The sequence below is a fragment of the Haplochromis burtoni genome, unplaced genomic scaffold (genome assembly GCF_018398535.1).
Source record: "Haplochromis burtoni strain Fernald_Lab_line unplaced genomic scaffold, NCSU_Asbu1 Contig_119, whole genome shotgun sequence".
Classification (NCBI taxonomy): Eukaryota; Metazoa; Chordata; class Actinopteri; order Cichliformes; family Cichlidae; genus Haplochromis; species Haplochromis burtoni.
In genome coordinates this window covers 90,186-114,987 of record NW_024582480.1, presented here as the reverse complement: position 1 = coordinate 114,987, position 24,802 = coordinate 90,186, and the positions used below count along the sequence as shown (strand labels likewise).

The window sequence follows — 24,802 nt, the reverse complement described above, 5'->3', positions numbered from 1 at the left end:
TCCTCCTTGTAGGCAATGGTACCTGGAGGATGAACATAACATAACATAACATAACATAACATAACATAACATAACATAACATAACATAACATAACATAACATAACATAACATAACATAACATAACATGAGGGCATTATATTGTGTAAGTAAATGTGTCACTGTGAATGAGTGACAAGGGAGTAGGTGGTCCTACTGGGTCATCAACACTGTGGAATAATAACATTAAAGCTGTTAAATCAATAGTTCATATACTTCAGACTATACAATTTTACATTTACAGATGTGTGTATTATGTCCTTACTGTTTTTGTCCTGTTTTTATATTTTTCTTTTCATTTTAATCCCCCTTTTCCATATTTAGCACATTTTCACCAACAAACAGCTGAAATGTTTCATTCCATAGAAGGAAATCTACTGTACGTTCTCAACGTTGTCATATGTTTTTAGGATTTTGTATTATACAGTGACAACAGACTGTATGAAGTAATGCGTCTAGATCACCAAAGTGATCAACAGTTCAGTTTCTGTTTGAAGGCGGTCACATATTCCTGTGCCTTAAAACTGGATCCACCATGTTTGATTGATAGATTATGATGTTGATGTTGGAGTCTGAGCTAATAAATACTGAACAACAGTTATTTTAACTTTACAGCAAAGCAAATAGAGACAAGACTTAGTGCTAATGGAGACTATGCACAGATAGGCAAATAACAACAACCCATTTCAACTAATACTTTTTATCAGAGAAGAAATTTGTACAAATCAGTGTATAGTATTTATACAGATTGGCTGACTAATATTTGTGCTGCACTGAAAAATGATCACATCAGTCTAATATAAACAAGGCTGTCACCGATCATGGGCTAGCAGCTGAAAAACAACAACTTTTGGTTAATTCTGGTTTGGATGATGGATGATGAAAATGAGAATCTACACTTCATTCTCACACACACACACACACAAACACACACACACACACACACACAACACACACACACACACACACACACACACACACACACACACACACACACACACAAAGTACACATGCACACAGTATTTTGCTCAAAGTGTTGGCCTGACAGACTAGCCAACGCTGCCATCTCAGGAAACACACCAATAATGTGACAGTTTTTAAATGCCAAATAGCTAAACACCCAGTCAGTGATGCTTTTGGCTAAACAAGGTGCTATCGCACTATCTGGGATCCAATTTTCCTCCATATCTTTTTTTTTTTGTTGTTTATGCTGCAGGTGCAGCTGCATGACTTTTAATAAGAAAACATTTTATATGCAGCTCAAGAAAATAGATGCTTTCTAGGCTTGATAATATCCAAATGAAATAATATGAAATTTCTTAGGGGTGATGATGAAAACAGGTTTGTTTTCATGTTTACTGACCTTATGTCCATGCAGATGTGTGATGAGCCATCTCAGTTCGCAGAGAATGAGAGACCACGCCCACAAGGGTCATCTCCAGTTGAGGAGTATCCTGAGACTGAAAAATACAGCGACAGTGATAAAGAGGTACAGAGAAACACCACACATATTTTAAGTTACGTGTGCGCTTCATGTTTTAAGGTCCTACAACATCACTCGATCCCCTATGAGTAAGCACTTGGCATGAACCAAGAGGAAAAACTCCCTTTTAACAGGAAGAAACCTCCAGCAGAACCAGGCTCAGGGAGGCGCCGCCCCCCCCAAGCTTTTAGCTTGTTTAGTCTTGAAAATCCAGTTAAGACAATAGAACAGAGCATTGTTTACAATACAACCATGTCCAAAAAAATCAGGCTTCTCTGGCAGAAATAACTCGCTTTCTTTTAATTCTTCACCTCAGCTGGGAAATTATAACGCTGCTACTTCACTGCATGTAAACTCACAGTTATTGAATAGTCTGCATGTAAGTCAACGGTCTATTTTTCAGGCCAAAAAATAAATGAAGTTAGAAAAACAAACTTGTGACTGAAAGAAAGAAGTTTGTGTATTCGACTCAGTTATACTCACACGGCTGCATGTCCTGAAATGACAAAACAAAAGGTGAAACTGAAGAAGACCGTTTCTGGACAGCATCCACATGAAAATGTAGAAACTGTGAAAGATAACATTGTGTTTTTATTAGTTGTTCTATTACTTACTTTCTATTACTTATTTCTCTTTACAGATTTGTGTGCTAATGTGTGGTCCAAGATGAGCTCTGCATTGTATAATATTGCAATAACTTGGCTACTCCCCTGTATAAATGAATGTACCCTCCTGATCTGAGTATTATAAGATTACTTTTTAAACCCCTTTGCTCCTCTTAAACTCCTTTTAGTGTGAAGCAGAGCATGACCCACGCCACAAAGGTGGGACTGGAAAGAAAACTAAAAAGTCTGGGCTTGGGTCCATGTTCGAAAAGCGCTCTACTCCAAAGATGAGTAAACTCAAGGTGAGACATTTCTAGCTTTTCCTCTGTGTACTGCATTTGTAAATCCTTTCAAGCTATGCAGCTGCAGAAAAAAAAAAAAATCAGTGCTAAAGGTAAAATGACTGTCCTTTTTTGCACTGGCAGGAAGCTGAGAGCCCTGAATCTGAGGTGATAGTGAAAACAGCCAAAGATGGATGTGCAGAGGGTCTCATTTATGGTGGAGGGGGAAAAGAAGGGATTTTCATTAAGGAAGTAGTGCCAGAGTCACCAGCCTCCAAAAATCTAAAGCTGAAAGAAGGTAAACCTGCGGCTAAAAATTTGTCTCATTAAAATTATTATAGGTTTAAAGTCTCCATATTATTACATTACATTACTATGTATTATTACATTCTGTATTCTACTTGATTTTATGTTATGCTATTGTAGAATTTTTAATTTGCAATATTCAATTGACAATTACACTGCTCAAAAAATTAAAGGAACACTTTTAATAAGAGTAAAACATCAAGTCAGTCAAACTGCTGGGATACTGACGTGGTCAGATATATAGCAGAGGGGCTTGCTAATCAGTTTCAGCTGCTTTGGTGCTAATGAAATCAACAACAGGTACACTAGAAGGGCAATGGTGCGACAAAACAGGAATGTTTTACAGGTTGAGGCAACCGAGATCCTGGGTTCCTCCTTGTAGGCAATGGTACCTGGAGGATGAATGAATTGATACCATTGACTGGTTCCTACACTCATCTGACCTAAATTCAACAGAACACCTCTGGGATGTTATGTTTCGGTCCATACAATGATACCCCGTTGTAGGAACCTGGCAATGCCTTGGTCCAGATTTGGAAGGAGATCCCCCAGGACACCATCTGTTGTCTCACTGGAAGCATTGCCTGAATTTGTCATGCATGAATTCAAGCACAAAATGACACCCAACTACAACTGGCTGTCATTTTGAGCTGCTGCAATGAAATTTTGGCAAAATGGACTAGTCTGCTTTTTGAATTCAGCCCCCTGTAAGTTGATAATTTTTATTTCAATCAAATGATGAGGCCATTCATTCCTAACACATTACCCAGTTCTTATCAGCGTCGATATCCAGCATGATTTTTTTCCTCCCATTGAGATCTTATGTGTTTTCAAAGTGTTACTATAATTTTTTTAGCACTGTACGTTGAACACAAGCAAATGTTAATGTTATTCTTTATTTGATTTTTTTATTGAACACTTCAATTTTTATCAACTAAAAATGGGACTTAAAAGTCTGCTCATCAAAGTCCTTTTGAAATATTTTGTCTTGTCTACACAGGTGATCAGATTTTGAGTGCCACTGTGTATTTTGACAACATGTCATATGAGGATGCCATTCAGATTCTGGAGCATGCTCAGGCATATAAACTGAAGCTTTGCTTGAAGCGCAAGCCAGAGATCACAGAGACCGAACCAGCCATCGAATCTGACGTTATACCTGTAACTATTCTCAAAGTTGTCTGCTCAAACTCTTTGTTAGTTATTTTTATTTGTTAGTAACGACTTACCTTTAATTTTTATGCTTCTTAACAGGAAGAAGACCTCCACACTCCACAGATGAGAGAACAAGGAAAAACTAAAAGACGCGGAGAAGCTCGCATTTCGTGGCCCAAGTTTTCATCCTTTGGAAAAGGGCGAAAATCACGTTTTACAAGGTCTCACAGTTCCTCAGAGGCTGAGGAACAAAGAAAGCTTGAACTCAGCCCAACAACAAGCGACACAGAGTCACCAATAAAAACTCAGGATGCTCTCAAATACAAGAAAAAGCATAAAATAAAACTACCTGGTCTGACAAAGAGAGGCCGGATAAGTTCATCTGAGGAGCAGGACACAGATGTGCAAACTGGACAGATCAGTGGTGACACTCACCACACACAAGAATCTGATATGCTTTCACCTGAGTGCCTTGAAAGCCCCTCAGGAGAAATGCCTGAAGCCTATGTGAAAAAAGATCTGAAAGTAATGAAAGATGTGCAACTTGAAGAAACCAATCTAATGGTTCGTGAAGCTCAAGCTATTCAACATAAGGTGGAACTTATCAGTATAGATAGCACTTTGAAAACAGCAGATTTAACTGTGGCTCTAGCAGATCAAGAAAGCCCCTCTCATATCAAGTCCCCTGAGGGGAAAAAAAAGAAGAAAGAAAGGTCTGAATTAAAAATGAAAATTCTGGGGAAGGATAAATCACACAAGAAAGAAGCAAAAGCAAAATCATCACCAAAAAGGCTAAAAACACTAGGGGCAAGTTTTGACTTAGCTGATCATCCTGAAAATGAAAAATCTGACTTAATCCCAAACTTTGAGTCACACACAGAAGATCCTGCTCTTTATGCTAAGGTGGAACATGATTTATCTGATGTTGCAGTTTCACAAAAATATCCACAGAAAAGTGAAGCAAAAAGGCAGAAAGGCAACGAAATCCAAGAAAAACACGAAGACAGAAGAACAGGGGAAACTGTCAAACTGACGAAACTCAGTTTGGGTGACGTTGGTGCTGAGGAAATCACAGATGATCCTTATAAGAGACTGGCAAAAAGCAGTGATTTCAGAACCCAACTTCCCAAACGGGAAGAGATTGAGATACCAGGTATGGAGGATAAGTCTGTGAAGACGAGAGCAAAAAGAATTAAAGAACCTAAGGTAAATTATACAAGACAGAATGGAGAATTTCAAGCGGAAACTGTGCAACTGTCAATTGATGTTGACAGTGTGAAAGAGGCAGTTTCTAAATTGCCTGGATATAAGCTGCCTAAAGTTGATACATCTGGCATGCCTATTCCAGAAGAAATTACTGTGATAGATGCAAATGCTCAAAGAATATCAGTGAAAACGCCTACAAAAGTGGTAGACACCAAAACAAAGCATGGAGCAAGTCTTACAAAGTTTGACACAACTTCTTCTCTAGAAATTTCCAAGACTACAGTTAAGCTGTCACAGATCACAACCGGGCAATTAACCTCAGAGGATCTTTTAACTGAAACAACAGTAAAAACTGATAAGGAACATGAAACTAAGAAAAAACAAAGCAGCAAAGAGATTAAAACTGGGACCTATAAAAGAGAAGATATTATAATACCGGGAAAGGAAAGTTTAGAGAAAGTATCTAGTCTTCAGGCACATGTGGCTGATGAAACACGAGGAACAGAGGGTATCAACTCTGAATATGAATCAGATAAGAAATCAAAGAAGGCAAAGATGACAGTGCCTAGCTTTGGGATAGCAAAGCCAGACATAAGAATCCCTAATATTGGAATTGTCTTGCCAAAACAAAATATCTTTCAGCAAAAAGGGGACACAACAAAAGGAGAAAAAGCTGAATTCCTCCGAGAAGTAACGACATCAAAAAATGAAATTAAAAAAGAAAAGGGGCAGAGTGAAGGAGTTGTATGTGAGGTTGTGATTCCTGAACTCGATAGCATTGAATACATTGACTCAGTAGATGGTTCACCAGCCAAAAAGGACAATGGCATTAGGCTTACAGGTTTTGATGTAAATCTTGAGTCAAAAACAAACGTGGATATTTCCCTGGCAAAAAGTGCAGAAACTGAAGAGCATGCAGTTAAATTGCCTCAATTTGGAGCTATTACTACATACATCAGTGTAAATGTGCCCGATGGAGATAAGCCTATAAACACTGATGAAGCTGAGACAAAAACTCTTGAAAGAGAGGGAAAGGGTAGCAAGTTTAAAGTGCCAAATGTTGGTATCTCCATGCCAAGGGCGAAAGGAATAAAAACGGATTCAAGTCTATCAAAGAAAGGTGTAGCTGTGACACCACCGCCTGAGACCGACGTTACACTTGGAAGTGTAGATGTTTGTATTGCAGAACGAATAATGGAGGCAGAAAAATATGACCAGGAAATAAAACATCCTCGGGCAGAAGGTGATTTTGATAGGCAAGGAGGCAAGTTCAAGATGCCAAAGTTAGGAATTGCAATGCCGAAAATAAAAGGGTCTGAATTTGACTTCAGTGCATCAGAGAAAAATGAAGATATGAAACTGTCAGAAACAAAACGGAAGGTGAAACCCTCTGATGCCGAAATTAAAGCTCCTGAAATGAAAGTTGTAGAAAAGTATGTAGACGAATCACCATCAAAATTTAAGATGCCAACGTTCAAGCTACCTAAATTTGGATCTCCTGTGGCCAACACCAGTCATGAAGTACATGATAAATTAAAAGACATTGAAATTTGTGAAACACAGCTGAAATCAACTGAAGGTGTCAATGTTAACATTCCAACACCAAATACTGATATTGTGGGATCATCTATTGATGTGAAAACAGTTGATGTCAAACCACAGACTGGAATTAAAACTAAAATCGATGTAAGTCTTGGGAGTGCAGAAGCTTTCTTTCCCCAGGAAAAGACTGGAGATGAAACCGAAGTACATGAAAGCAAGTTCAAATTGCCAAAATTTGGAATAACAATGCCAAAAGTAAAAGGACCAGAAGTTGATTTTAACTTATTGAAGAGAGATGTAGATGAAACACTTGAAGAAGCCAAAACTGATGCTGAACGTAAAAAACCCTCTGCTCAAATGGAAACCGAAGATCCTGATATTGAAGATCTGACAAAGGACAATGAGAACTCACTTTCAAAATTTAAGATGCCCACATTCAAACTACCAAAATTTGGAGTTGGTATCCCAAGTGCCACAACAGAAATACCTGATTTGGACACAGGTATCAAAATAGAAGATGCTGATATTAGTATCCCTGAACAGGTTCTTGAAGTGAACATAGCAGCACCCAGCATTGAATTAAAAGAACATGAAGGCAAAGGAAGTAAGTTCAAATTGCCAAGTCTTGGATTTTCTGTCCCTCAAACAAAAGGACAGGACTTTGATTTAAATTCTTCAAAGAAAAGCATAGATATTACTCTTCCAGAAGCTGAAGTCAAACTCCCTGATGTTGAAGTTGAAAAAAATTCTGTTGAAATGAAAATTGAGACTAAGGAAAAAAAAGAATCACTATCAAAGGTTAAGATGCCAACATTCCACTTACCAAAACTTGGCATTGGTATCACAAGTGCAACAGCAAAAGTACCGGATATGGACAAATGTATCAAAATAGATGGTGGTGATATGAGTATCCCCGAAGAGGTTCTTGAAGTTAACATAGCAGCACCCAGCACTGAATTGAAAGAGCCTTCAATCTCCTTGAAAACCAGTGGATCTGAACATGAAGGAAAAGGAAGTAAGTTCAAATTGCCAAGTCTTGGATTGTCTGTCCATCAAGACAAAGCGCCTGACATTGATTTAAGCTCATCAAAGCAAGACGTACATATTACACTTCCAGAAGCTACAGCTGAAGTCAAGCTCCATGATGTTGAAGTAGAGAAACCTTCTGTTGAAACTGAAATTGAAGCTCCTGAGTTCAAAGTTGAGACAAAAGACAAGAAAGGATCACCATCAAAGTGTAAGATGCCTCCATTCCAATTACCCAAATTTGGCATTGGTATCACAAGTGCAACAGCAGAGGTACCGGATATGGAGAAAGGTATCAAAATAGAAGGTGCTGATATTGAGATTCCTGAAGAGGTTCTTGAAGTTAACATTGCAGCACTCAGCACTGAATTGAAAGAACTTCCAATTTCCTTGGAAACCAGTGAATCTGAATATGATGGAAAAGGAAGTAAGTTCAAGCTGCCAAGTCTTGGATTGTCTGTCCCAAAAAGAAAAGGGCCTGACACTGATTTAGGCTTATCAAAGAAAGATGTAGATGTTACACTTCCAGAAGCTAAAGCTAAAGTCACACTCGCTGATATGGAAGTGGAAACTGAAGCTCCTGAGTTCAAAGTTGAGACAAAAGACAAAAAAGGATCAACATCAAAGTTTAAGATGCCAACATTCAAATTACCCAAATTTGGTGCCCGTGACACAAGTGCAACAGCAGAGGTACCGGATATGGACAAAGGCATAAAAATAGATGGTGGTGATATTAGTATCCCTGAAGAGGTTCTTGAAGTTAACATAGCAGCACCCAGCACTGAATTCAAAGAACCTTCACTCACCCTGAAAACTACAGGAGCTGAACATGAAGGCAAAGGAAGTAAGTTCAAACTGCCAAGTCTTGGATTGTCTGTCCCTCAAGCCAAAGGACCAGATAGTCATGATTTAAGTTATCATAAGAAGAGATGTAGATGTAACACTTCAAGAAGCCAAAATGACTGAACGTCAAACCCTCTGATGTGCAAATGGAAACCCGTAAGGGAATCCTGAACTTGAGATCAAAGTTGACAAAGACAAAATGAGATACCATTCAAAATTTAAGATGCCTACATTCAAATACCCAGAAATTTGGCAGTTGGTATCCCAAGTGCCACACAGAAAGTACCTGATTTGGACACAGAGTATCAAATAGATGTGTGATATTAGTATCCCTGAAAGGTTCTTGAAGTCAACATAGCAGCACCCAGCACTGAATTAAAAGAACCTATCACCGAACTGGAGCAAAGAGAAAGAAGTAAGTTCAAACTTGCCAAGTCTTGGATTTCTGTCCCTCAAGCACAAAGGACAGGACTATCGATTTAAATTCTATCAAAGAAAATGCATAGATATTACCTTCCAGAAGCAAGTGAAGTCAAACTCCCTGATGTTGAAGTTGAAAAAATTCTGTTGAATGGAAATTAGCTTGAGATAAAGATTGAAACAAAGAAAGAAAGGTCACCATCAAAGTTAAGATGCCAACATTCCACTTACCAAAATTGGATGTGGTGTCACAAGTGCAACAGCAAAAGTACCGGATATGGACAAAGGATAAAAATAGATGGTGTGATATGAGTTCCGAAGAGGTTCTTGAAGTTAACATTGCAGACCCAGCACTGAATTAAAGAGCCTTCAATCTCCTTGAAAACCAGTGGATCTGAACATGAAGGAAAAGGAAGTAAGTTCAAACTGCCAAGTCTTGGATTGTCTGTCCCAAAAACCAAAGGCCTGACATTGATTTAAGCTTATCGGAAGAAAGACGTAGAGTTACACTTCCAGAAGCTAAAGCTGAAGTCAAGCTCCTGATGTTGAAGTAGAGAAACCTTCTGTTGAATGAAATTGAAGCTCCTGAGTTCAAAGTTGAGACAAAAGACAAAGAAAGGATCACCATCAAAATTGTAAGATGCCTACCATTCACAATTACCCAGAATTTGGCATTGGTATCACAAGTGCAACAGCAAGAGTACCTGGATTATGGAGAAAGTATCAAATAGAGGTGGCTGATATTAGTATCCCTGAAGAGGTTCTTGAAGTTAACATAGCAGCACCCAGCACTGAATTCAAAGAACCTTCACTCACCCTGAAAACTACAGGAGCTGAACATGAAGGAAAAGGAAGTAAGTTCAAACTGCCAAGTCTTGGATTGTCTGTCCCTCAAGCCAAAGGACCAGATATCAATTTAAGTTTATCAAAGAAAGATGTTGATGTTACACTTCCAGAAGCCAAAGCTGAAGTCAAACTCCCTGATGTTGAAGTTGAAAAACCTTCTGTTGAAGTGGAAATTGAAGCTCCTGAGATAAAGATTGAAACAAAGGGAAAGAAAGGATCACCATCAAAGTTTAAGATGCCAACATTCCAATTGCCAAAATTTGGAGTGGGTGTCACAAGTGCAACAGCAGAGGTACCGGATATGGACAAAGGCATAAAAATAGATGGTGCTGATATTGAGTATTCCTGAAGAGGTTCTTGAAGTTAACATAGCAGCACCCAGCACTGAATTCAAAGAACCTTCACTCACCCTGAAAACTACAGGAGCTGAACATGAAGGAAAAGGAAGTAAGTTCAAACTGCCAAGTCTTGGATTGTCTGTCCCTCAAACAAAAGGGCCTGACATTGATTTAAGCTTATCGAAGAAAGATGTAGATGTTACACTTCCAGAAGCCAAAGCTGAAGTCAAACTCCCTGATGTTGAAGTAGAGAAACCTTCTGTTGAAGTGGAAATTGAAGCTCCTGAGTTCAAAGTTGAGACAAAAGACAAAAAAGGATCACCATCAAAATTTAAGATGCCTACATTCAAATTACCCAGATTTGGCATTGGTATCCCAAGTGCCACAGCAAAAGTACCTGATTTGGACACAGATGTTAAAGTAGAAGGAGCTGATATTAGTATACCTAAAGAGGTTCTTGAAGTTAACATAGCAGCACCCAGCACTGAATTCAAAGAACCTTCACTCACCCTGAAAACTACAGGAGCTGAACATGAAGGAAAAGGAAGTAAGTTCAAACTGCCAAGTCTTGGATTGTCTGTCCCTCAAGCCAAAGGACCAGATATCAATTTAAGTTTATCAAAGAAAGATGTTGATGTTACACTTCCAGAAGCCAAAGCTGAAGTCAAACTCCCTGATGTTGAAGTTGAAAAACCTTCTGTTGAAGTGGAAATTGAAGCTCCTGAGATAAAGATTGAAACAAAGGGAAAGAAAGGATCACCATCAAAGTTTAAGATGCCAACATTCCAATTGCCAAAATTTGGAGTGGGTGTCACAAGTTCAACAGCAGAGGTACCGGATATGGACAAAGGCATAAAAATAGATGGTGCTGATATTGAGATTCCTGAAGAGGTTCTTGAAGTTAACATTGCAGTACCCAGCACTGAATTAAAAGAACCTTCAATCTCCTTGAAAACCAGTGGATCTGAACATGAAGGAAAAGGAAGTAAGTTCAAACTGCCAAGTCTTGGATTGTCTGTCCCAAAAACCAAAGGGCCTGACATTGATTTAAGCTTATCGAAGAAAGACGTAGATGTTACACTTCCAGAAGCCAAAGCTGAAGTCAAACTCCCTGATGTTGAAGTAGAGAAACCTTCTGTTGAAGTGGAAATTGAAGCTCCTGAGTTCAAAGTTGAGACAAAAGACAAAAAAGGATCACCATCAAAATTTAAGATGCCTACATTCAAATTACCCAGATTTGGCATTGGTATCCCAAGTGCCACAGCAAAAGTACCTGATTTGGACACAGATGTTAAAGTAGATGGTGGTGATATTAGTATCCCTGAAGAGGTTCTTGAAGTTAACATAGCAGCACCCAGCACTGAATTCAAAGAACCTTCACTCACCCTGAAAACTACAGGAGCTGAACATGAAGGAAAAGGAAGTAAGTTCAAACTGCCAAGTCTTGGATTGTCTGTCCCTCAAGCCAAAGGACCAGATATCAATTTAAGTTTATCAAAGAAAGATGTTGATGTTACACTTCCAGAAGCCAAAGCTGAAGTCAAACTCCCTGATGTTGAAGTTGAAAAACCTTCTGTTGAAGTGGAAATTGAAGCTCCTGAGATAAAGATTGAAACAAAGGGAAAGAAAGGATCACCATCAAAGTTTAAGATGCCAACATTCCAATTGCCAAAATTTGGAGTGGGTGTCACAAGTTCAACAGCAGAGGTACCGGATATGGACAAAGGCATAAAAATAGATGGTGCTGATATTGAGATTCCTGAAGAGGTTCTTGAAGTTAACATTGCAGTACCCAGCACTGAATTAAAAGAACCTTCAATCTCCTTGAAAACCAGTGGATCTGAACATGAAGGAAAAGGAAGTAAGTTCAAACTGCCAAGTCTTGGATTGTCTGTCCCTCAAGCCAAAGGACCAGATATCAATTTAAGTTTATCAAAGAAAGATGTTGATGTTACACTTCCAGAAGCCAAAGCTGAAGTCAAACTCCCTGATGTTGAAGTTGAAAAACCTTCTGTTGAAGTGGAAATTGAAGCTCCTGAGATAAAGATTGAAACAAAGGGAAAGAAAGGATCACCATCAAAGTTTAAGATGCCAACATTCCAATTGCCAAAATTTGGAGTGGGTGTCACAAGTTCAACAGCAGAGGTACCGGATATGGACAAAGGCATAAAAATAGATGGTGCTGATATTGAGATTCCTGAAGAGGTTCTTGAAGTTAACATTGCAGCACCCAGCACTGAATTAAAAGAACCTTCAATCTCCTTGAAAACCAGTGGATCTGAACATGAAGGAAAAGGAAGTAAGTTCAAACTGCCAAGTCTTGGATTGTCTGTCCCAAAAACCAAAGGGCCTGACATTGATTTAAGCTTATCGAAGAAAGATGGATGTTACACTTCCAGAAGCCAAAGCTGAAGTCAAACTCCCTGATGTTGAAGTAGAGAAACCTTCTGTTGAAGTGGAAATTGAAGCTCCTGAGTTCAAAGTTGAGACAAAAGACAAAAAAGGATCACCATCAAAATTTAAGATGCCTACATTCAAATTACCCAGATTTGGCATTGGTATCCCAAGTGCCACAGCAAAAGTACCTGATTTGGACACAGATGTTAAAGTAGATGGTGGTGATATTAGTATCCCTGAAGAGGTTCTTGAAGTTAACATAGCAGCACCCAGCACTGAATTCAAAGAACCTTCACTCACCCTGAAAACTACAGGAGCTGAACATGAAGGCAAAGGAAGTAAGTTCAAACTGCCAAGTCTTGGATTGTCTGTCCCTCAAGCCAAAGGACCAGATATCGATTTAAGTTTATCAAAGAAAGATGTTGATGTTACACTTCCAGAAGCCAAAGCTGAAGTCAAACTCCCTGATGTTGAAGTTGAAAAACCTTGTGTTGAAGTGGAAATTGAAGCTCCTGAGATAAAGATTGAAACAAAGGGAAAGAAAGGATCACCATCAAAGTTTAAGATGCCAACATTCCAATTGCCAAAATTTGGAGTGGGTGTCACAAGTTCAACAGCAGAGGTACCGGATATGGACAAAGGCATAAAAATAGATGGTGCTGATATTGAGATTCCTGAAGAGGTTCTTGAAGTTAACATTGCAGCACCCAGCACTGAATTAAAAGAACCTTCAATCTCCTTGAAAACCAGTGGATCTGAACATGAAGGAAAAGGAAGTAAGTTCAAACTGCCAAGTCTTGGATTGTCTGTCCCAAAAACCAAAGGGCCTGACATTGATTTAAGCTTATCGAAGAAAGACGTAGATGTTACACTTCCAGAAGCCAAAGCTGAAGTCAAACTCCCTGATGTTGAAGTAGAGAAACCTTCTGTTGAAGTGGAAATTGAAGCTCCTGAGTTCAAAGTTGAGACAAAAGACAAAAAAGGATCACCATCAAAATTTAAGATGCCTACATTCAAATTACCCAGATTTGGCATTGGTATCCCAAGTGCCACAGCAAAAGTACCTGATTTGGACACAGATGTTAAAGTAGATGGTGGTGATATTAGTATCCCTGAAGAGGTTCTTGAAGTTAACATAGCAGCACCCAGCACTGAATTCAAAGAACCTTCACTCACCCTGAAAACTACAGGAGCTGAACATGAAGGAAAAGGAAGTAAGTTCAAACTGCCAAGTCTTGGATTGTCTGTCCCTCAAGCCAAAGGACCAGATATCAATTTAAGTTTATCAAAGAAAGATGTTGATGTTACACTTCCAGAAGCCAAAGCTGAAGTCAAACTCCCTGATGTTGAAGTTGAAAAACCTTCTGTTGAAGTGGAAATTGAAGCTCCTGAGATAAAGATTGAAACAAAGGGAAAGAAAGGATCACCATCAAAGTTTAAGATGCCAACATTCCAATTGCCAAAATTTGGAGTGGGTGTCACAAGTGCAACAGCAGAGGTACCGGATATGGACAAAGGCATAAAAATAGATGGTGCTGATATTGAGATTCCTGAAGAGGTTCTTGAAGTTAACATTGCAGTACCCAGCACTGAATTAAAAGAACCTTCAATCTCCTTGAAAACCAGTGGATCTGAACATGAAGGAAAAGGAAGTAAGTTCAAACTGCCAAGTCTTGGATTGTCTGTCCCAAAAACCAAAGGGCCTGACATTGATTTAAGCTTATCGAAGAAAGATGTAGATGCTGCACTTCCAGAAGCTAAAGCTGAAGTCAAACTCCCTGATGTTGAAGTAGAGAAACCTTCTGTTGAAATTGAAGCTCCTGAGTTCAAAGTTGAGACAAAAGACAAAAAAGGATCACCATCAAAATTTAAGATGCCTACATTCAAATTACCCAAATTTGGCATTGGTATCCCAAGTGCCACAGCAAAAGTACCTGATTTGGACACAGATGTTAAAGTAGATGGTGGTGATATGAGTATCCCTGAAGAGGTTCTTGAAGTTAACATAGCAGCACCCAGCACTGAATTCAAAGAACCTTCACTCACCCTGAAAACTGCAGGAGCTGAACATGAAGGCAAAGGAAGTAAGTTCAAACTGCCAAGTCTTGGATTGTCTGTCCCTCAAGCCAAAGGACCAGATATCGATTTAAGTTTATCAAAGAAAGATGTTGATGTTACACTTCCAGAAGCCAAAGCTGAAGTCAAACTCCCTGATGTTGAAGTTGAAAAACCTTGTGTTGAAGTGGAAATTGAAGCTCCTGAGATAAAGATTGAAACAAAGGGAAAGAAAGGATCACCATCAAAGTTTAAGATGCCAACATTCCAATTGCCAAAATTTGGAGTGGGTGTCACAAGTTCAACAGCAGAGGTACCGGATATGGACAAAGGCATAAAAATAGATGGTGCTGATATTGAGATTCCTGAAGAGGTTCTTGAAGTTAACATTGCAGCACCCAGCACTGAATTAAAAGAACCTTCAATCTCCTTGAAAACCAGTGGATCTGAACATGAAGGAAAAGGAAGTAAGTTCAAACTGCCAAGTCTTGGATTGTCTGTCCCAAAAACCAAAGGGCCTGACATTGATTTAAGCTTATCGAAGACGTAGATGTTACACTTCCAGAAGCCAAAGCTGAAGTCAAACTCCCTGATGTTGAAGTAGAGAAACCTTCTGTTGAAGTGGAAATTGAAGCTCCTGAGTTCAAAGTTGAGACAAAAGACAAAAAAGGATCACCATCAAAATTTAAGATGCCTACATTCAAATTACCCAGATTTGGCATTGGTATCCCAAGTGCCACAGCAAAAGTACCTGATTTGGACACAGATGTTAAAGTAGATGGTGGTGATATGAGTATCCCTGAAGAGGTTCTTGAAGTTAACATAGCAGCACCCAGCACTGAATTCAAAGAACCTTCACTCACCCTGAAAACTGCAGGAGCTGAACATGAAGGCAAAGGAAGTAAGTTCAAACTGCCAAGTCTTGGATTGTCTGTCCCTCAAACCAAAGTGACATCGATTTAAGTTTATCAAAGAAAGATGTTGATGTTACACTTCCAGAAGCCAAAGCTGAAGTCAAACTCCCTGATGTTGAAATTGAAAAACCTTCTGTTGAAGTGGAAATTGAAGCTCCTGAGATAAAGATTGAAACAAAGGGAAAGAAAGGATCACCATCAAAGTTTAAGATGCCAACATTCCAACTGCCAAAATTTGGAGTGGGTGTCACAAGTTCAACAGCAGAGGTACCGGATATGGGGAACGGTATGAAAATAGATGGTGCTGATATTGAGATTCCTGAAGAAGTTCTTGAAGTTAACATTGCAGTACCCAGCACTGAATTAAAAGAACCTTCAATCTCCTTGAAAACCAGTGGATATGAACATGAAGGTAAAGGAAGTAAGTTCAAACTGCCAAGTCTTGGATTGTCTGTCCCTCAAACAAAAGGGCCTGACATTGATTTAAGCTTATCGAAGACAGACGTAGATGTTACACTTCCAGAAGCTAAAGCTGAAATCAAACTCCCTGATGTTGAAGTAGAGAAACCTTCTGTTGAAGTGGAAACTGAAGCTCCTGAGTTCAAAGTTGAGACAAAAGACAAAAAAGGATCACCATTAAAATTTAAGATGCCTACATTCAAATTACCCAGATTTGGCATTGGTATCCCAAGTGCCACAGCAAAAGTACCTGATTTGGACACAGATGTTAAAGTAGATGGTGGTGATATTAGTATCCCTGAAGAGGTTCTTGAAGTTAACATAGCAGCACCCAGCACTGAATTCAAAGAACCTTCACTCACCCTGAAAACTACAGGAGCTGAACATGAAGGAAAAGGAAGTAAGTTCAAACTGCCAAGTCTTGGATTGTCTGTCCCTCAAGCCAAAGGACCAGATATCAATTTAAGTTTATCAAAGAAAGATGTTGATGTTACACTTCCAGAAGCCAAAGCTGAAGTCAAACTCCCTGATGTTGAAGTTGAAAAACCTTCTGTTGAAGTGGAAATTGAAGCTCCTGAGATAAAGATTGAAACAAAGGGAAAGAAAGGATCACCATCAAAGTTTAAGATGCCAACATTCCAATTGCCAAAATTTGGAGTGGGTGTCACAAGTTCAACAGCAGAGGTACCGGATATGGACAAAGGCATAAAAATAGATGGTGCTGATATTGAGATTCCTGAAGAGGTTCTTGAAGTTAACATTGCAGTACCCAGCACTGAATTAAAAGAACCTTCAATCTCCTTGAAAACCAGTGGATCTGAACATGAAGGAAAAGGAAGTAAGTTCAAACTGCCAAGTCTTGGATTGTCTGTCCCTCAAGCCAAAGGACCAGATATCAATTTAAGTTTATCAAAGAAAGATGTTGATGTTACACTTCCAGAAGCCAAAGCTGAAGTCAAACTCCCTGATGTTGAAGTTGAAAAACCTTCTGTTGAAGTGGAAATTGAAGCTCCTGAGATAAAGATTGAAACAAAGGGAAAGAAAGGATCACCATCAAAGTTTAAGATGCCAACATTCCAATTGCCAAAATTTGGAGTGGGTGTCACAAGTTCAACAGCAGAGGTACCGGATATGGACAAAGGCATAAAAATAGATGGTGCTGATATTGAGATTCCTGAAGAGGTTCTTGAAGTTAACATTGCAGCACCCAGCACTGAATTAAAAGAACCTTCAATCTCCTTGAAAACCAGTGGATCTGAACATGAAGGAAAAGGAAGTAAGTTCAAACTGCCAAGTCTTGGATTGTCTGTCCCAAAAACCAAAGGGCCTGACATTGATTTAAGCTTATCGAAGAAAGATGGATGTTACACTTCCAGAAGCCAAAGCTGAAGTCAAACTCCCTGATGTTGAAGTAGAGAAACCTTCTGTTGAAGTGGAAATTGAAGCTCCTGAGTTCAAAGTTGAGACAAAAGACAAAAAAGGATCACCATCAAAATTTAAGATGCCTACATTCAAATTACCCAGATTTGGCATTGGTATCCCAAGTGCCACAGCAAAAGTACCTGATTTGGACACAGATGTTAAAGTAGATGGTGGTGATATTAGTATCCCTGAAGAGGTTCTTGAAGTTAACATAGCAGCACCCAGCACTGAATTCAAAGAACCTTCACTCACCCTGAAAACTACAGGAGCTGAACATGAAGGCAAAGGAAGTAAGTTCAAACTGCCAAGTCTTGGATTGTCTGTCCCTCAAGCCAAAGGACCAGATATCGATTTAAGTTTATCAAAGAAAGATGTTGATGTTACACTTCCAGAAGCCAAAGCTGAAGTCAAACTCCCTGATGTTGAAGTTGAAAAACCTTGTGTTGAAGTGGAAATTGAAGCTCCTGAGATAAAGATTGAAACAAAGGGAAAGAAAGGATCACCATCAAAGTTTAAGATGCCAACATTCCAATTGCCAAAATTTGGAGTGGGTGTCACAAGTTCAACAGCAGAGGTACCGGATATGGACAAAGGCATAAAAATAGATGGTGCTGATATTGAGATTCCTGAAGAGGTTCTTGAAGTTAACATTGCAGCACCCAGCACTGAATTAAAAGAACCTTCAATCTCCTTGAAAACCAGTGGATCTGAACATGAAGGAAAAGGAAGTAAGTTCAAACTGCCAAGTCTTGGATTGTCTGTCCCAAAAACCAAAGGGCCTGACATTGATTTAAGCTTATCGAAGAAAGACGTAGATGTTACACTTCCAGAAGCCAAAGCTGAAGTCAAACTCCCTGATGTTGAAGTAGAGAAACCTTCTGTTGAAGTGGAAATTGAAGCTCCTGAGTTCAAAGTTGAGACAAAAGACAAAAAAGGATCACCATCAAAATTTAAGATGCCTACATTCAAATTACCCAGATTTGGCATTGGTATCCCAAGTGCCACAGCAAAAGTACCTGATTTGGACACAGATGTTAAAGTAGATGGTGGTGATATTAGTATCCCTGAAGAGGTTCTTGAAGTTAACATAGCAGCACCCAGCACTGAATTCAAAGAACCTTCACTCACCCTGAAAACTACAGGAGCTGAACATGAAGGAAAAGGAAGTAAGTTCAAACTGCCAAGTCTTGGATTGTCTGTCCCTCAAGCCAAAGGACCAGATATCAATTTAAGTTTATCAAAGAAAGATGTTGATGTTACACTTCCAGAAGCCAAAGCTGAAGTCAAACTCCCTGATGTTGAAGTTGAAAAACCTTCTGTTGAAGTGGAAATTGAAGCTCCTGAGATAAAGATTGAAACAAAGGGAAAGAAAGGATCACCATCAAAGTTTAAGATGCCAACATTCCAATTGCCAAAATTTGGAGTGGGTGTCACAAGTGCAACAGCAGAGGTACCGGATATGGACAAAGGCATAAAAATAGATGGTGCTGATATTGAGATTCCTGAAGAGGTTCTTGAAGTTAACATTGCAGTACCCAGCACTGAATTAAAAGAACCTTCAATCTCCTTGAAAACCAGTGGATCTGAACATGAAGGAAAAGGAAGTAAGTTCAAACTGCCAAGTCTTGGATTGTCTGTCCCAAAAACCAAAGGGCCTGACATTGATTTAAGCTTATCGAAGAAAGATGTAGATGCTGCACTTCCAGAAGCTAAAGCTGAAGTCAAACTCCCTGATGTTGAAGTAGAGAAACCTTCTGTTGAAATTGAAGCTCCTGAGTTCAAAGTTGAGACAAAAGACAAAAAAGGATCACCATCAAAATTTAAGATGCCTACATTCAAATTACCCAAATTTGGCATTGGTATCCCAAGTGCCACAGCAAAAGTACCTGATTTGGACACAGATGTTAAAGTAGATGGTGGTGATATGAGTATCCCTGAAGAGGTTCTTGAAGTTAACATAGCAGCACCCAGCACTGAATTCAAAGAACCTTCACTCACCCTGAAAACTGCAGGAGCTGAACATGAAGGCAAAGGAAGTAAGTTCAAACTGCCAAGTCTTGGATTGTCTGTCCCTCAAGCCAAAGGACCAGATATCGATTTAAGTTTATCAAAGAAAGATGTTGATGTTACACTTCCAGAAGCCAAAGCTGAAGTCAAACTCCCTGATGTTGAAGTTGAAAAACCTTGTGTTGAAGTGGAAATTGAAGCTCCTGAGATAAAGATTGAAACAAAGGGAAAGAAAGGATCACCATCAAAGTTTAAGATGCCAACATTCCAATTGCCAAAATTTGGAGTGGGTGTCACAAGTTCAACAGCAGAGGTACCGGATATGGACAAAGGCATAAAAATAGATGGTGCTGATATTGAGATTCCTGAAGAGGTTCTTGAAGTTAACATTGCAGCACCCAGCACTGAATTAAAAGAACCTTCAATCTCCTTGAAAACCAGTGGATCTGAACATGAAGGAAAAGGAAGTAAGTTCAAACTGCCAAGTCTTGGATTGTCTGTCCCAAAAACCAAAGGGCCTGACATTGATTTAAGCTTATCGAAGACGTAGATGTTACACTTCCAGAAGCCAAAGCTGAAGTCAAACTCCCTGATGTTGAAGTAGAGAAACCTTCTGTTGAAGTGGAAATTGAAGCTCCTGAGTTCAAAGTTGAGACAAAAGACAAAAAAGGATCACCATCAAAATTTAAGATGCCTACATTCAAATTACCCAGATTTGGCATTGGTATCCCAAGTGCCACAGCAAAAGTACCTGATTTGGACACAGATGTTAAAGTAGATGGTGGTGATATGAGTATCCCTGAAGAGGTTCTTGAAGTTAACATAGCAGCACCCAGCACTGAATTCAAAGAACCTTCACTCACCCTGAAAACTGCAGGAGCTGAACATGAAGGCAAAGGAAGTAAGTTCAAACTGCCAAGTCTTGGATTGTCTGTCCCTCAAACCAAAGTGACATCGATTTAAGTTTATCAAAGAAAGATGTTGATGTTACACTTCCAGAAGCCAAAGCTGAAGTCAAACTCCCTGATGTTGAAATTGAAAAACCTTCTGTTGAAGTGGAAATTGAAGCTCCTGAGATAAAGATTGAAACAAAGGGAAAGATAGGATCACCATCAAAGTTTAAGATGCCAACATTCCAATTGCCAAAATTTGGAGTGGGTGTCACAAGTTCAACAGCAGAGGCACCGGATATGGACAAAGGTATGAAAATAGATGGTGCTGATATTGAGGTTCCTGAAGAGGTTTTTGAAGTTGGCGTTGCAGCACCCAGCACTGAATTAAAAGAACCTTCAATCTCCTTGAAAACCAGTGGATCTGAACATGAAGTAAAAGGAAGTAAGTTCAAACTGCCAAGTCTTGGATTGTCTTTCCCTCAAACAAAAGGGCCTGACATTGATTTAAGCTTATCGAAGAAAGATGTAGATGTTACACTTCCAAAAGCCAAAGCTGACAAAGCTGGTAAGGCCCCTGAGGAAGATATCAGCATTGATGTTCCCGGAGTTGATGTCATACTACCAGAAGTCAAAACAGATGTACATCTTCCAGATACCGACCTTAAAGAATCCTCACATATTATCATAGAGGGGGGAACCAATACAAACCTTGAGGCTAAATTGAAAAAGCCAAGATTTTCATTGCCAAAATTTTCATTTTCCAAGCAAAGTGTAAAAGACCCTGAAGTCGATATCAGTCTCCCAAAAACTGATGTTATTTTTCTGCAAGGTGATATAGTCAAACAACCTGACAATGAGTTCAGTATGGAAGTAAGTGATGTGAATAAAGGAATTAAAATTGATGCAGCACCCGGCATTGACTCTGAAGGTTTAGCTGTAGATGTGAAAGCTAAAGGAGATGAGATATCTGGAAGCAAGTTTAAAATGCCAAATCTGGCCATCTCAATGACCAAAGTTAAAAGTCCTGAAACAGATTTAAGTTTATCAAAGAAAGATGTTGATATTTCCTTACCAGAGGTAACAGCTGACATCAAACTACTCCATATTGAAGGGAAAGAAACTGAGGGTTCTACTTCATTTCCGGAAACACCTACAATTGAGGCCGAAGTCAAGTCAAAACGACCAAGTTGGACATTTCCAAAATTTTCCTTTTCAAGGACAGCCGATAAGGCCCCAGCTATTGATGTCAAAATTGAAACACCCAAAGCTGAGATTATATCAAGCAAAACAGAAGTCTGTCTAGCAGAAGCTGAAATCAAAGGACCTTCAATGGAAGAACCACCTGCTGAAGAAACTGAAACAAACTTGAAAAAACCTAAATTTTCACTTCCGAGATTTTCTTTTTCAAAGTCAAGTATTAAAGAATCGGAGTTAAGTGATGAGCTTCCACAAGCTGATGTTTCTGTTTCAGAGGGAGAAATAAAAGTTAAACAACCTGAAATGGAAATTAAAGCTCCTGAGCAAGAAGCTGGGCAAGGAAGCCCATTTAAGTTCCCAAATTTAGGCATTGTACAAACAAAACCAAAAGGACCTGAAGTGGATTTAAAATCATCAATAAACAATGTTGACAGCAAACGGCCAGAAATAAAAGCAGAGGTCAAAATCTCAGAAGAAGTCAAACAATCTTCATCTAGTTTGGGAATCAAGTCTTCTGAGACAAAAGCAAAATCAAAAGATGCTGAAGGATCCCCTTTAAAAGAAAAAATTTCACCACTGAAAATGCCAAAATTTAGCAGTGCTTCCTTTGACGTTACCATGGAAGCACCCAAAACAGGAAAAGTAATTGACATTCATGGATCTAAACCTAAGGAGGATATTTCTGTCACCAACAAAGATTCGATTGTTAATATTAAAATGGATTATTCCAAAGGTATAATATCAGAATCCGAAACACCCAAGACTGAGACTGATGTTGTGGGTCTTCCATCACCAAGTAAATTCAAACTACCATCTTTTAAAATGCCCAGGCTTAGCTTCTCAAAGTCTAAACCTGAAGAGGAACAGCTTCCTGTTGAAATAGAAGATAAAGAAGCTCAACTGGAAATGGAAGTTGAAACAAAAGGAGAAAGTAAATCACCAAAAATGATTCTGACATCATTTGGTGAGATCCTAAAGACTATTGATGTTGAATTTGATGTTCCAAAAGCAGACCAAGTTGAAGAAAATCTTGTAGTCTCAAAAGAAGTTCAAGAAATAGGCGAACATGCTGGAAAGCAATTAGAAGCAAAGGAAAAAGGAGCAAGTACCATACAAGATATTTCCAAGAGTCCCGAGAGGACAGGTTGGTTTAAATTTCCTAAGTTTGGCCTGTCTTCCCCTTCAGAAGCCCCCAGTGCTCCTGAGAAATGTGAACAAAAGGATGAAAAGAGCCCAGTAGGGGGAACGGGGGACGAGGAAATTAGCCCCACCTTTTCTGTCCAATCATCGGATGCCTTCGCTGATATAAGTTCTGCAGTCACAAGTGAGCATGTTGGCCCATCCATATCTTCCCCAACAAAGGTAACTGTCAAATATTCTGATCCAAATGTTGCTACTGAGCTTGAAGAGACACACAGTAACATCTTTACTTCGGCCACGAGGACTGAACTGATCTCAGTTCAGCCTAACTTACCGGAGAAAATCACTATTCTGTCCTCTGGAATATCATCGTCATCAGAAGACACGTGCAGATTGGAATCGGGAAAACTACACGTCATTACAACAAATATACAAGCAACCCCAGAAGCACAGCATGCCCAGTTACTAACTGATATTGAAGCTGAATTAGCTGAAGGCCTTCCCTTAAAATCAGAAGCTAATGAAACTACATCATGGACTGTGGAAGGCTCAGACAGTGGCAACAGAGCGGTGTTTGAGAGGCACTTAGTGACGAAAACCTCAACTGAAAGAAGTGAAAGCAGAGAGACAATTGTTATAACCAAACAAATTACTCATGTATTTGACTCTTCTGAGCCCATCTCTGGTGAGACAGCGTCATCTATACAGCGACTGAGAGACTCTGTGCACTCTGAGAAAATGAGGTTCTTTGACGATGCTGAGAAGTGAGGCAACTGGAAATAATTCATGTGTAAAGATACTATTTCTCTTTGCCTAGACCTGAATGTCAGAGGAGACAAGTGAATGAAAACATGCTGGAAACTGGGAAAGGAAGTTAGCATGTTTAACTTACCGATCACAGAGAACAATCTGTCAGTGTTCAGGCATTACAACATGATGGTGATGTGCTGTGCTATGATGCTGACCTACAAAAAAAATATGCATTCCTGTAATTCACGCTGACAGTCTGTTGAAGATACTAACAATGTGTATAACTGTGTCCTTACTTCTAATTGTAGCAAGGCCTTAGCAAATATCCTTGCTCAAGATGCAGAATGTTTGACTTTTGCTTACCAAAATCTCTAAAACTCATTTTGCAGTTTTTCACTATTGACTAATTTACTTGTGTGTGTACTTTACAAAATGATAATCACCAGTGCCGTCAACTAAAATTTCTGACTGTTTGAGACTGATGCAAAAATCAATTTATTTTACTGACATTCCAAATTGTGTTTACAGTAATTTCACTATAACGCTTACAGTATATACAAACTACAATAGCATAATGCAGTTAAGATAGAACAAAGAATATGTACGTATTGCACCAAGATACTGTTGTCGCTGTAGCTAAAATGTAAAGAGACAATAGCAATGCAAAGCTGAAATGAAAAGCGTATGATCAAACAGAGCAAATGTACTGCTAAAACTATATTTTTTATTAATACTTTGCTACTTTGAACCTAATTTGCCACACTAGAAATCTGTCTGGACTCTGTTTTCTTTCCATATCTCTGTACAAAGTGGGGCTATTGAACCGGCTATATAAATAGCTTTTAATGACCTTTGGAATTTTATTGGATAACTGCTCGTGTTTGTATTCTGATAGGCTTTAACTTAACTTGTTTGCAATGTTATAGACAATAAATGCTATTATATCCAAAACTATGTTTGTGTGTGTGTTTGTGTGTCTATAGTGAAATTAATAAAAAGCACAGTTTTCAATCTGTAGTCAATATGTTTGCACACTAGATGGAGACAAAGTTCATAACTATGGTAACATATCATCACGAATATGCTTCATGTTATATACAGATAATTCACAGTTTACTGTGTGAATAAGTCCCTGTGCACAGTGTGAAACTTCTGTGTTAGCTTAATTACAGATTTCTTTGTTATGGGCTTTTTTACAGCAATTGAAATTCCTTCACAAACCTCATTTAAATATCATGAAATATACAGAACAAGAAAAAAAAGCTTCTTCCACTCCAACTTTGAAAATGTAAAACGTATCAGTGTACTTTACAGTTATACCATAGCGTGCCAACTATCAAGCACTCACTCGTTGTCTACGCTCACCGAATTGTTATGTGCTGCCTTCAAGAGCGTCCCGTCACTTCCTTCTTTCTTCCGGAAACGATGTTAAAATTATTGCTGGTGCAGGTTTCTCGCGTCCTGTGTTTCACAGAGAAAC

General features: G+C 39.0%; 1 protein-coding gene across 1 annotated transcript in view; it reads left to right on the top strand.

The window, feature by feature from the left end:
• Positions 1–24,273, top strand: part of LOC102300929 (neuroblast differentiation-associated protein AHNAK) — a 30,840-nt gene extending 6,567 nt beyond the window's left edge. The window contains 13 exon segments of the mRNA XM_042223747.1: positions 1,416–1,526; positions 2,314–2,427; positions 2,551–2,704; positions 3,713–3,873; positions 3,967–8,542; positions 9,570–10,092; positions 10,094–12,469; positions 12,471–15,079; positions 15,082–15,488; positions 15,521–17,271; positions 17,273–19,881; positions 19,884–20,290; positions 20,323–24,273. Coding sequence (XP_042079681.1) covers positions 1,416–1,526; positions 2,314–2,427; positions 2,551–2,704; positions 3,713–3,873; positions 3,967–8,542; positions 9,570–10,092; positions 10,094–12,469; positions 12,471–15,079; positions 15,082–15,488; positions 15,521–17,271; positions 17,273–19,881; positions 19,884–20,290; positions 20,323–23,340 — 18,816 coding nt within the window. The 3' untranslated portion in view covers positions 23,341–24,273.
• The last annotated feature ends 529 nt before the right edge of the window (positions 24,274–24,802 follow it).